The sequence below is a fragment of the Erithacus rubecula genome, assembly GCF_903797595.1.
Source record: "Erithacus rubecula genome assembly, chromosome: 5".
Classification (NCBI taxonomy): domain Eukaryota; kingdom Metazoa; phylum Chordata; class Aves; order Passeriformes; family Muscicapidae; genus Erithacus; species Erithacus rubecula.
The window spans coordinates 58,081,885-58,095,239 of NC_136687.1; the positions used below are offsets into that span (position 1 = coordinate 58,081,885).

The 13,355-nt window shown below is 46.7% G+C and overlaps 1 protein-coding gene across 1 annotated transcript; it reads left to right on the forward strand.

Moving 5' to 3' along the window:
- The first annotated feature begins 128 nt into the window (after positions 1–128).
- Positions 129–12,322, forward strand: HPSE (heparanase). Its single transcript, XM_079305969.1, has 12 exons — positions 129–491; positions 1,862–2,007; positions 3,047–3,172; positions 3,531–3,704; positions 4,106–4,277; positions 4,767–4,814; positions 6,271–6,364; positions 6,882–6,988; positions 7,494–7,608; positions 9,248–9,366; positions 9,504–9,650; positions 10,377–12,322. Exons 1-12 carry the CDS (start codon positions 304–306, stop codon positions 10,534–10,536), a joined length of 1,596 nt encoding a protein of 531 aa, XP_079162095.1. The 5' UTR covers positions 129–303; the 3' UTR covers positions 10,537–12,322.
- The last annotated feature ends 1,033 nt before the right edge of the window (positions 12,323–13,355 follow it).

Genomic DNA, 13,355 nt, shown 5'->3' on the forward strand with positions numbered 1-13,355 from the left:
TGTTCACAGAAATGCCATGGGCAGGATGCTGGAGGAGGCGGCAGCAGCAAAGCTGCGAAGGTGTGAGCAGGAGAGGAACCAGCTGGAAACACAGGTTCATTTTGCAATGGTTGAAGCCTTTGGGTAACGCCGGGTTTCGGGCGTCTCGCCGCTGATTTAAGGCTGGAAGATGCTGCTGGAGCCCTTCCAGAGGGTGAGGAAGGTCCGGCTCACGCCAGCGCGGTTCTTCCCGGCGGGGAGCGGAGCGCGGCCCGCCCTCCGCGGGGGTGGTGCCGGCGGCGAGCGGCGGGCACGGAGCGGAGGATGCTGCGGCTGCCTTTAGCTCTCCTGCCTCTCCTGCTGCTGCTGCCGGCTCTGGCCGAGGGGCAGCGGGCGGCGGAGCTGCGGCTGGGGCTCCGCGGCAGCCCCCGAGCCGAGGTGAGCCCGGCTTTCCTCTCGCTCACCCTGGACGCCAGCCTCGCCCGCGACCCGCGCTATGTCGCCCTGCTCAGGTGAGTCGCCTCTCGCTCCATTGGGTCTGGGGGAAACAGGGAGTCTCCCAGCCCTGGAACTAGGGTGCTGGATCCCCTCTGCTTCCCTAATTCCGTCGTGCCAGGGCAGAAGGCGGTACCTTCCGCAGGTGCCGGCCCCTTTGTGCTCGGGGAAGGAGCGGCTGGCCTGGGTGGATGCAGGGAAAGGTCAGCTCGGGGATAAGCCTGGGACGGGAGCTGCTTTTCCAGCATTAAAAAAAAAAAAAAGAAAAAAAAAGAAAAAAAAAAAAAAGGAAACGGAGAGAATTGTTTGCCCTCGAGAAATGGAGGCTTCAGAGTGTCCTTATCGCTGTCCACAAGCAGCGGAAAGGAGGCTGCAGCGAGGTGTGGGTCAGTCTCCTCCAGCTGACAAGGGACTGGTGGAGAGGAAACGGCCTCAAGTTGTACCAGCGGGGCTTTAGATTGGATATTAATAAAAATTTCTAGTCATGCACTGGAACAGGCTGCACAGGGAAGCAGATGGTGGGATCACCATCCGTGAAAGTGTTCAAATAACTTGTGGATCCTCCAGTCCTGCTTTCCCATCACTTGCACGTTCTCCTCCTCCCTGAGTTGGTGAGAATGGTGTCACCAGCTTTACTGGGAAGTGCTCAGGTTTCCAACACCCAGCCCCAAATGCACACTTTTGGGGTTCAGCCTGAGGCCAGCCCTGCCACCACGAGGAGAAGGAAGTACTTGGTGGCCTCTAATCTGCTGTTTGTCACCACGGAGCAGATAGTGCCTGATATGCCCAGCGCCCTCGATGCCTTGTGATTTCCCCCAGAGAAGGCTGGCTCTCCTTTCATTCCTGCGTAGGATGTGAGCAAGTCACAGAGTTATGTTCCTTTGTACACCTGCTTTGATAAAGTTAACACTTGTCCCAGCAGGGATGACTAATCTCCCTTGGGTAAATTGCTTTGGCTGTTGTCAATGGAAGTTGGGGCTGGTGATGTAAAGTCAGTTTTTTCACCCAGGTTCTCACAGAACATCCATGTTGGTGCTCCATAAACACAACAAAAAAATCTAGGGGAGGAGGATGTTTAGGATGAAAAAAAACAAGCAAACAAAAAAAAAAACCCCAAAAGGGCTGTTCTAAAGCTTTGCCTTACTTTGCCCCCAGGATTTGGCTCCCTATCCCTGACCATGTTCTCTCAGCCTTGTTCTCCCCTTGTTGCCCATTAGACTCTCCCCTGGCCCATTTGGCCATCAGGGTCATTTGTTCATCAGGTTACTGGGTAGCTCCAGAACACACACTGCAGCATGTTCCTCAAAGTGTTTGCTATGTTTATCTTCTACAGAGTCTACATAAATATAGTGGTTTTCTGTTTCTTGGCAATTCTGTTTCTCTTCAGCAATTCCAAACTGCGTGCCCTGGCAACAGCCCTGTCTCCAGGTTTCCTGAGGTTTGGTGGCACTGAGACAGATTTTCTTATCTTTGATCCCAACAAGGATTCAACTTCAGAAGAAAAAATCCTCTGGGAACTTGAGGCACAGCAAGGTAAAGCTGGCATCAGTGTGTTAGACTTGAAACCATCCTGAGTTTTGGGGGGTCTTTGACACGGGCTGAGGATGCTGCAAGGGCACAGCAGCAGCACTGGGGGCCCTCCACAGGGTCAGCATTGCCATCACCCATGGAGAGGAGAGCTGTGGACTTTCAGCATGGTTTGTGGGAAGAGCTGTGCCACCTGTGGGAAAGTGAGAAAGGATGTAGGGGAACTTGTATCCTCCCTGGCATCTGCTGAGACTCTCCCTTTGCTGCCCTCTGCTCCCTGCAGCAATCTTGGGAGCTCCCCCATTGCCTGAGAGGTGGCCAAGTTCAGCTCAGAAGCTGTGGTTTCATTATGAAAATTAAGGAACAGATGGAAGGAATAACCTGAAGAGAACAGAATGTTCAGTCTCTCTCCAAAAGCCAGAGAGCTGGGCTGGGGATGCAGCCTTGCCCTCCTGCAGCTTTGACAGGGCAAGTGCAAACCTGCTGGACCCCTGTCAACTGCCTGAGCTTGGTATTTTCTCTTTGAAATTAGAAAAAGTGCATAGACTCTTCAAGAGTTGTTTCAGATGAAAAAAAAATCCTGTATATTCCTGGGGCAGATAGCACAATTGTGCAATCTTCATTACTGTGTGACCCAGGATGTTCAGTTTTGAAGTCAAGTGATACTTTTCCCCTCGTAGCTCTTTGCTAAGTAGCCACTTCCTGTGACTCTGGCTCGTGCCTTCCTCTCTGGTTATGGCTTGTTCCTGGTTTGCATGCCAAGAAAAAACATGAGCTTTGAAGGAAAAGTGTCCCATGGCTCCTGCCAGTGAGCCAAGTGGGGAAGTCAGCACTTTCCCTGCACGAGATGGGCAGTGCAGGAAGCATTGCCCTGTTCCTGCCCCCCAGGAAAGTGGATCATGATCCCTGCCACAGCACTGCATGCCAGGCTGGCTCATCTGCTCCTCAGGCATGGCAGCCTCTGCTTTGTCAACTCACTGGAACAAGGGTTTGCTGGCTGTGGGGGTGAGGGGTTAATTCTTATCCATCTCCTTCTGCCCTACAGAGGCTTGTGGCTCGAGGCCTGCATTTGCTGCTGTTGGGAAGGTGCTGCTGGCCCAATGGCCCAGCCAGGAGAAGCTGATTCTTGCTGAACAGAACAGGAAAAAGCACAAAAACACCACCATTACAAGTAAGACTTAAACAGGGGGGTGCAATTCTCAGCCCTACCATAAAAGGGTGTGGGCTGGTAGGAGCTGAAACTACTGAAAAAGAAACATTTCACCCACTTAGAAAAATATTCAGAGACCTCTTTTTCTACTGTTTGCCACCTCACATTTAATAATATTCAGCTGCAGGGGTTGGGAGGTTCTCAAAGCTTGCAAGATGTCGTGTAGTGGGGCCTGACCTCTTCTGTCTGGCTGGGAGAGTTTGGCACATCTGCAGCATCAGGCTAAATAAATACAGGCAGTAAAGATTGTTGCTTGGCCAGACCTCAACCAGCACGCCCTAACCTTGATATAAACAACCCTCCTTTCTCCTCTGTGCAGAAAATACCCTGGATATTCTCTACAGCTTTGCAAACTGCTCAGGGTTTCACCTGATCTTTGGACTCAATGCCCTGCTGCGGAAAGCTGGCTGGCAGTGGGACAGCTCAAACGCCCAGGCACTGCTGGACTACTGTGCTTCCCAGAGGTACAACATCTCCTGGGAGCTTGGGAATGGTGAGTGCTTGCTGGCCAGGCCAGCCATCATCTAGAAAAGTACCACTAGAAGTATGGGATGGTAACTTTGGATGTTTTGGATGATAAAAGACATAAAGACAAGGTGTTGTTTCATTAATAGGCATTAAGATCTTAATTTGCAGAGGGATTTTACAAGAAGACACAATGAATGAGCAAATTGAGATGATTTGCTGCTCCTACCAGGGTTTTGAGACAAGGTGCAGGATGTCACCTGGGGCAGGGACAGAGTGCTGGAGAGTGCTTTTGGTATCATGCTCACCTTCAAATATCACACTCACACCATGCCAGATCAGGTGAAGCCTTAGGGACTGGTGCTTCCCACATGGATGGAGCAGCCCTAGAAACAGAGTGGGGTGTTGATGTGCATTTGTTTTCCCCAGAGCCCAACAGCTTCAAGAAGAAATCTGGCATCCACATTGACGGCTTCCAGCTGGGTCAGGATTTTATCCACCTCCGCCAGCTGCTGAACAACTACGCCCTGTACCAGCACGCCAAGCTCTACGGCCCCGACGTTGGGCAGCCCCGAAAGCACACGCAGAAACTGCTGAGAAGGTAGGGGTGGGAGCTTCCAGCAGCACTCCCTGGAGTGGGGCAGGTGTGAGAATTGTGGCTTGTCTGCTCCTAAATGCAGGAGGAATAAAGAGGCTTCAAGGCAGGGGTTGAACTTTTTTTTTTCGCTCGAGTAATGGCAACTAAAATCTTACCTGCATGCTTGAATACTCAGCCAGGTGAAACACAGCTGCTGGCAGTACATCAGTGGCCCACATGTTTTTCCATTGAGCAGTGGCTCTAGGACAGTGCTAACAAGGGCTTTTAGACTCAGAAACACCCATGTGTTACACTAAAGTCAATCCATCCTCCCAGCAACCTGCTGAGGCAGCCAGACTGCCCAAAGCTTAAAAGCCATGGCAAGCCAGCATTCCCCAGCATTCACCATCATTACTGGGAGCTGTGGGGAGAGGGGAGGGCTGTGCATGGAGGGCCATGGCCCATCACTGGTGCTGCTAACCCCCTGCTCCCCACCATTTCCTCTGGTTGCAGCTTCCTGAAATCAGGAGGGAAGGTCATCGACGCTGTCACATGGCACCAGTAAGTACCACTTGGATTCCACTGTCTCTCTGGTTACTGCCTCATTTTCTTTGAAAAATGTCAATTTGAACAGAATTATCAATCTCAGCAGAAAAGAGGGGGTGAAATGCCTCTTTCAACTGTTTTTCAGGGGCCTCTCTAGAAATTTCTCTGTTCAGAATTAGAGATGAATTGAGGGAGCACATTAGAGAAATGCTGAAGCCTCCAAAGGGTCTGCTTGGCACAGAGACCCCCAAAAACAGTGACAGGGGGCTGTGACATAATCACAGCAGCAGGGAATGCAACATGTGCAGGATGATAATTATGTTTGCTCTCTGTCTAGTTGATATAAAGGAAAAGCCCTGCAGGTCTGGCTGACCTTTGTCCATATGGAGAAGTGCCAGCAGCTCCTCCTGCTCCCTCGAGTTTGTTCTCTGAGTCATTTCAGGCTCTGTCTGGGTAATTGACTCTCAGATCCCACACAGTGCAAACAGCACTGGCACCTGGCCCTTTGCTCCTGTGCAGTGACTTTGATTTGTAGGTTTAAAATACTCACGGGGTCAGTGGGGTAAACTGGCCTCAGGCCCATGAACTCCACATGTTTGAAAGTCATTTCCATGGGAAGAGAGTTTCCTTTCCAAAGTCAAAAGCAGGACATGGACATGCAGCAGTCAGACTACAGTGAGAAAAGATGCACACACTTATTTTATATATATATGTATATATACATCAATTATCTATGTATTTTGAGCTGCTAGAAAGGCATAAAAATGAACTTTCCCCTTCCTGGGCTGTTCTTTACTAATTTAGGATTATCAGGTTTTAGCTTCCTCTTGTGGCTGGAAGACTCCAGCTATTTTTGGCAGGACTGAGTGATAGCAGGATGAAATGCAAAAACCACAGGGACCCCAATTTGTTTGGACAAACCAGACTTAAAAGCTCTTCTGCTCATGGTGGAGAGCAACCTTCACACCATAGGGTTGCTCACATTCCAGCTCCCTCCAAGTGGCCAAAATATTCCAGCAGATGGACAGATGCTGTGGTCTGATATTTTTAATATATAACTTGATAGAGTAATGCAAGTAATCTTCAACAAGAGAAGATTTACAAAAGCTGGCTCTTGGTGATGTTTCTAAATTTGTTTTAATAGATGGCATTATTTATATAATTAATAGATAATAATTATACTTGTAATTATAATTAATATATTAATAAATTTATTCTAAATTAGTAGATGCAAACAAACCTGTTACTTCTGCTGATGGAAATTTCTGTGATATCCTGCCTCCTTTGAGGTAATTATATTTGAAATACAAGTGATAAACCTATACATTCAAAAAACAAAAAATTAAAAGGCACCAGACAGAAAAATTGTGCTGTGCATGAATGTACCAATCAATTAAATACTTTCAGTGGTGTTTTGTACCAGTGGTGGTATTTTTCCTAATTTTGGCTGTGTTTTTTTCCCCTTTTTCAGTTACTATGTGAATGGAAGGAGTGCAACAAGAGGGGATTTCCTGAGCCCTGAAGTGCTGGATACCTTTGCCACAGCCATATATGAAGTCCTGGAGGTACCTTGTCCTGCTCAATCATTCCCATGTTCAGTTTCCAGTGGGTTCTCCAGAAGAGAATTCAAAATAAAGCACCACTTCTTACTAGCAATGAACAGGGATACTCAAAGCTTGAGTTCTGCTGACTTTGTATATTAAAAAAAAATAATTCATTATATACTAACAATAAATGCAGCAAACATGGTGCCAGGTATATCACACAGCTACAACATTCTCATTTATTGATATAGTAATTACTCAGGGATGTAATTTATGGTTATCCCAACCCCCTGATCTTTTTTTTTCTTTTTCTTTTTTTTTTTTTTTCTGCATTTTGAGATCCTGAGAACATTATAACTTGGAATTCAGCACTACTTAGCACAAGAAGAATCAAAGAACCTGGATTTTAGTGATGTTTGCCCTATTCTACATGGCTAGCAAGTGTGGAGTTTTTTCAGGGGAGGATGTAAATTTATTTCAGTAGCCAAAAAATTAACTATCATCTCTTTCTCTTCTTCCCTAATGCCACATTGGCCAGATTGTTGGACAGACTGTGCCAGACAAGAAGGTGTGGCTGGGAGAGACCAGCTCTGCCTATGGAGGAGGAGCTCCCAGACTGTCTAACACTTATGTTGCTGGCTTCATGTGAGTACTGTGTCCCAGGTGTGGGGAAATTTCATATTTTGCCAGCTGAATGGGGCTGCCCCACAGGAGGAATGTGGCTTCCTCAGGCTTCCTGGGGAGTGCAGGCAGTTTTTTAACATCCTGTAAGACATGGTGGCTTTTTATCAGGGTCTGATGGGCCAGCAATTCAAAGTCTGATAATGACAGGCAATCTTGCTGCTGTGTGATGATTTCTCTCAACCTTCAGACCCTTGGACAGTTCAAGAGAATCTGCTGCCACTCCTTGTTACCACCATCTACAAACAGGGGAACGGAGCAACTGCTCCTACCTATATATGGACTTCAAGAAGTGGTCTGAAATTAGTTTTTAATGTAATCAATGCAAGACTTAAAATTAGTTCTAAGGAAGTCAGCATCACACACTAATTTTTGCTTTCAGGCTTCCTGGGCTGGTTGGAGAGGGGCAATAGGGTACAGCTGTGGTCAGCCCTTTCATCTGTGTGACATTTGCCTCATTTTTTGGCAGGTGGTTGGATAAACTCGGCCTTTCAGCCAGGCAGGGGATTGATGTGGTGATGAGGCAGGTTTTCTTTGGGGCAGGGACCTACCACCTGGTGGATGCCAACTTGGAGCCTTTGCCGGTATGTGAATAGCAGCCCCTGAATGCAGCTCTGCACAGGCAGCTCTGGGTGTGCAGGGACAACTCAGCTGCTCTAACAACACCTTTCTTTGCTTGGATGGTCACAGGTGTCCTTGCACCTAAGGCTATCTCATGTTCCTCTGTGGGTTAATACATTATTACATATATATGTGTGCACACAACATATTTACTCCAGCTGCAGGGTGCAGCCAGTCTTCAGCACAGCAGAAACTCCTTTGTGGAACATGATGCTCTGAGTTGTACACAGGAGCTCCTGGAGCTCACAAGGCTTTTCTGGATGGCCTGTTTTGGTTTGACTACTCCTCAGCTGAGTGATGAGTAGTTTATTAACAGAAGTGAAAAGAGATATTAAAACCAATCATATTCCACATGAAAGCCAGGCCAACCTGAAGACTCAAGCATTATAGATGATGAGCATATTCATCCTACAGTGCTGGCGGAAGGATAATTAAATTGAAATATTCATTTAGTATAATTTGATTTATTAGCATTTCTTTTACTGTAGTGAAACTTCATTATATAAGCTATACATTGTTCTTGCACATATGGCATGTTCCTTTGTACTGCTAGCACTTAGCTTGGGGTGACAGAACAGCATCTTCCTTGTTAGCTTTCCTCTCATTTTTCTGCTTCCAAACTGTGATTTTCATGGGTGGTCATGGAGCCAGCCTGAAAGAAAAGCCAGCATACAGAGATTTTCCATCCTACTTGCTCAGCTGCTTCCTATGCCAGAGGCTGCATCATCAGGCTTGTGGCTTTGGGCTTTTCATTCCCTAATTTAAAACAGATTTAAAACAGACTGAAACTGTGTGCCTTGCTCCTCTCCTACAGGCAGTACAGATGCTAACCAAGCCAATAATGCTTCAGAGGCAGGGAAATCCAAACCCAAGTGCATCAGCTGTAGCTAGCACAGGAATGAGGAAGCACAGCAGTGTCAGAAGGCTGCACTTCCTTGCAGAGGGGTAGAGCATGAAGGCTGATAGCAAAAGTAATTTCCTAGGCTTGTGATGGGTCAGAAGAGAAGCACAACAGTTTTCCTCCTAAGAAAACCTCAAAGACAAACAGATGAGCTGGGAGAAGCTCTCTGAAAGCCTGGAAAGAGCAGGAAAACATCAGTCTGCACTAGGCATCACCCTGCTCTGAGGCATCATCCTGGGGTGTCAGAGGATGCACTTGTGACTTGGATCCAGAAATCAATCCTGATATCTGTTTTAAAGTCCAATGTTAATTGAAAGGGTTGAAGTTTAGGGGCTTCTTCCTGGAGTTGCACCTGAGCCTTAGGTACAAGGTTTTCTGCAGGAAGGGCAGCTCACAGCCCCAAGGTTCTCTGTACCCTGCAGAAAGGCATTTCCAAAATGCAAACAATCTCTCCCTGACTGAGCTCTGAGAGCTGAGCATGAAGGGGAAAATGACTCTGAGGTATCTTGTAAACACAGCTGCTCACAGGCAGGGCTTCCCTTTCAGCAATGGTGTTTGTGTGAATTTAACTAGATGTGGTGAAAAGCTTGGTAAAGCAAAAAAGTTATGGGGAGAAACCCCTTGAAATGAGTTTCAAAATGAAGGTTAGGTGGAGAACCCTGCAGTACACAAATGTTTCCATGTGTTTTTGTGCCTCCCAGGACTACTGGCTCTCCCTGCTCTACAAGAAGCTGGTGGGTACCAAGGTGCTGCAGGTTGGCCTGGCAGGAGCCAACAAGAGGAAGCTCCGTGTTTACCTGCACTGCACCAACAGCCTCAAGTAAGCTCCAGAAAGGGCAAAATATCCCAGAAACTGATCCCCAGTGTTGGCCACCCCCAGGCCAACAAATGCCATTTGGGACAGTGCAAGGTCACACATTATTCTGATCCCCACCACCACCTTCTCTTGCCTTGCAGCCCAAAATACAGAGAAGGGGATGTGACGCTGTTTGCCTTAAACCTCTACAATGTTACCCAACATTTGCAGCTCCCAGAACACCTATCAAGCAAACACGTGGATCAGTACCTCTTACTGCCACATGGCAAAGAGAATATTCTTTCCAGGTAAGCCTCAGTTCCTCTAGTTCCTGTGGAAAATGCTGTGAGTAGGCTTAGATGGTCTTTAAAACCTCACCTTATTCAATTTGTGGGGGGGAAGAGGAGGTTACCATTCAGTTCATCTGGGGTCTTTTTCAGTAATATCTGGCTTGTGTTAAATCAGGTCTCTAACTCAGGCTGCTGAAATCTTGCTAAGTTAAAAGGACATTTACTTGGTGTTAATTTGGAAGTTTATCTTAGCAAGCTTTATCTTAGCAAGTGTTTTAGACCAGCTGCTAAAGTCTTGTTTTAGTTGCTGGGGTTTTTTTGCACAAACACAGGTATATTCCTTTCCCAAGTACTGGCTCCTGATTTACAGCAACATGTTCAGGCTTTGTATGTTGGTGGGGTCTTTTTGCTGTCATTGTTAATGCATCCACAGGGTCTGTACTGTGGGCATAAAAGAATATTAATATTTTCAGGAGAAAAAGCAATTAAAATGTGTAATTTCAAAGCTGTTGACCTCACTGGAAGAGAAAGAAAGGTACATTTAAATGTGTTTGTGCTGCCACTCGGAAGGAGTCCTCGCAGTGGGAGTGCTGCAGATGCCTGTGTGCATGTGTGTACACACACATTCAAGGGAAATTTAGTTTGGCTTTGGGCTGAGTTAATGTTTACATCAGGCCCAGAGCAGTTTGTGCTTGATGGCAAACACAGCACAGCTGCCCAAACAGTCTCTCTGTCCCTCTCCAGGTCTATTCAGCTGAACGGCCGTGTGCTACGGATGCTGGATGATGAAACACTGCCAGAGCTTGTGGAAAAGCCCCTTGGTCCTGGCAGCCTGCTTGGCCTTCCAGCCTTCTCCTACAGCTTTTATGTTATCAAAAATGCCAAAGCTATTGCTTGCATTTAAGTGGTCGACACATGCACTCAGGATAAATGTAAAGCATTTGGCTAGCAGGGAGTTCTAGTCCTAGAAATTCACATTTCTACCACGGGAGTTAATTCTGGTAAGGCATGCAAGTGTTGCAGCATTGTGAGTACAGCTAGTGAGCTGGAGGAGACATAAGGTCCCACTGGGTAACTGGTACATGAAAGATCCCAGGAGAATCATCCAGGTAGAATAAGACCAGGCAGGGGCTGGTTTTGCTCTTGATCCAGCTTGTCACTGTGCTTTAGCATGGAACCCTTCTCCACAGCACACAGGGAGCTTCTCACAGTGCCTGGGCCTCTGCCAGCCCTGGCACTGCATCCTCTCCTCTCCCTCTCTTGTCTGCAAGCCCAGCTCCTAAAGCAGTTTCTTCAAAAGTTGCCCTCAGAAAGGATGAGCAGAGTTTTTATTTGAGCTCTAGAGCTGTGACTTCACCCCGTGTGAGGAAGCCTGAGAGTGGGTTGTGGTTCCTGAGGGTATCTTGGGGAGGAAAGTGTGGGCACACAAAGCAAACCAAGGTCAGAATGCTTGCAGGGGTAAAGGCCTTGCAGAGAAACCAGATCCTCTATCAGATTTGGAGAAACAAGTTTTTCTCAAGCTATGAGTGCTCAGTCACAAGATGGAGCTGTGGCTCTGTGCTTTCCAAAGGTGAGTTGCTGATGCAGGAAATGCAAATGCAGGCTATTCCTGTAGGGTGGTCTGCCTCTGCCAGCACACACTTCATCCCTGCAAGGAAAGGAGAGGAGCTCTAGACCCAGGGATTGTACAGTGAGTGCTCATGACTCCTCAACTTGCACCAACCTGCAGGCAGCCCAGCTGGAAAGGACTTCCCTGAACCTGTGCACAGACAAAGCTCTCTTTACACTCCCTAAAGCACTCAGGTCTCGTCTGTCCTTGGGGAAATGGGATAGGAAAGAGGCTGAGGAAACCACTCACCCTCAGCCACCAGAGGGACATCAGTGGCCTTAGGGCATCCTTGGGACAGAACAGCCCAGCCAGGCTGACATCCTTCCTGCTGAGAAAACACTGATTTTGGACAGAAATCTCTGTTGGTGGTGGCTTTTCTCCCCAGCTGTGCCCTCCCCATGCACACCCTGTTGCAGTTGGCTGTGCCAGCAATAGCTCCCTGTGGCACACAGGCTGCTGGTCCTCAGGGCAACAAAAAGCCTCAGACAGTAGCTGGGGCCTCCTGCATATATTTATTTGCATCTACTTTTTTTTCAAGGTATGTAACCCACACCACTCTCAATGCCTTATGATATTTTTATGAGCACAGCAGGGAAGAACAACCCCACACTAATGTACTTCCCTTTTTAAGCTTTAAAAAGATGCTACCAGCTACACGGGGTTTAAAGCAGGGCAGGGAACATTTTTTTATGAGAGGATTTTCAAAACTGAGGTACTTTTGTAGCTGTGATGAAAACCTGCACACTAAAAAGGTTATACTTGAGTTCAGTGTGCCAAAGCAGATGCATTCTGGAAGGGTTATGTATCAGGGATAACACAGATCAGAAATGAGGGAGACTGAGCTTGTTTACATTGTCCAAGTTCCATAAGAGGAGCAAAGAGAGTGGAAGATGGAAAGTCCTTCATACAGTCAATGTAAAGTTAATAATATATTATTATTATAAAAATGTAAGTTATAACTAAAATATCAAAGTTATTATTTGCCTGGTAGCTTCTTTTTAAAACTTTTCTAAAAATTTTGTTTATTCCAATGCTTGTGAGTTTTGTATTTGAAGATTTTAATTAAAGCAATTTATACCAACTTTTGCCAACCTCCATTTTTTTTTTTAATACTCCTTTTTGACATGCTGATACCAGGACACTCTTTATTTTTCTTTTGGTCATTACTACCCATACTTTTCTTTTTGTTATCAACAAGAGTAGCCACGTACACAAAAATGGAAGAAGTCCTACACAGGTTGGTGTGTTTCAGTTGTGTTTGCCCACCAGCTCAGAATCCCTCCACCCAATGTGACTCAGATCTGGTACATGTGCTGGTGACTGGAACAACCAGGAGGGGCCTGGGGATGTTTGTGCATGCAAATGACAGCTGCTGCCAACCCTGCCTCCCTCTCTGAGCCCTGTTCTTCGTGGTGGGGCAGGGAGGTTTGATTTACAGCTCAGTAACCACCTTTCTCTTCACAAAGTGCTGCACATCTAGCTGGTAGATACAGTTAGCTCTGTACAAACAGAGCAAAAGGGACACAAGTAGAGGGAATGGGAAAGATGCTGGATCCCAGCACTGCAAGGAAGGTGTGGTCTGAAACAGAGATGAACATCACTCTCACAGGACCAATGCCTGCCTCACCCTTGTGTCTGGGGCTTTTATTCCTCTGTGACCTTGGAGGATTGAATAATGTGTGTGCACTTCCTCCAGAACTGGGAGAATCACATCTCACTCCAATTAAATTTTGCCCTTTTGAGCCTGGAGGTCAGATTGCTCACACTAGATTTCCTGCCAGTTTCTGGAAGGTGAAGTAATTTGCATTTCACCTTGGTACAGGGGATCATTGGTGTAAGTGAAAATAAGGAAACTGATAATCTCCTTAGAGTCAAGGACATTTTGACCATCAACTCAGATTTGAGCTAAACAAGACAGCTAGGCTTTATAAGTCTGAAATGAGCTATTCCCCAGATTATCTTTCACTGAAGGGCCAGGCCACTTTATTTTGAATATAAATGCAGTGGCAGTAACCATAAAAGCTTACTTTGTAAAAGTTTACTTTTCTGCATTACTTCTATGAGCACCTTAAAAATTTTCTGCAGGTAGTCAAGGATTTCCTTGCCACATCACA

Excerpts from the sequence above, each read along its gene's own strand:
- HPSE (XM_079305969.1), top strand. The coding sequence starts at position 304 with ATGCTGCGGCTGCCTTTAGCTCTCCTGCCTCTCCTGCTGCTGCTGCCG. Across the intron at positions 2,008-3,046 it reads GGAACTTGAGGCACAGCAAG|AGGCTTGTGGCTCGAGGCCT; the intron begins GTAAAGCTGGCA and ends TCTGCCCTACAG. Across the intron at positions 9,651-10,376 it reads AAAGAGAATATTCTTTCCAG|GTCTATTCAGCTGAACGGCC; the intron begins GTAAGCCTCAGT and ends GTCCCTCTCCAG.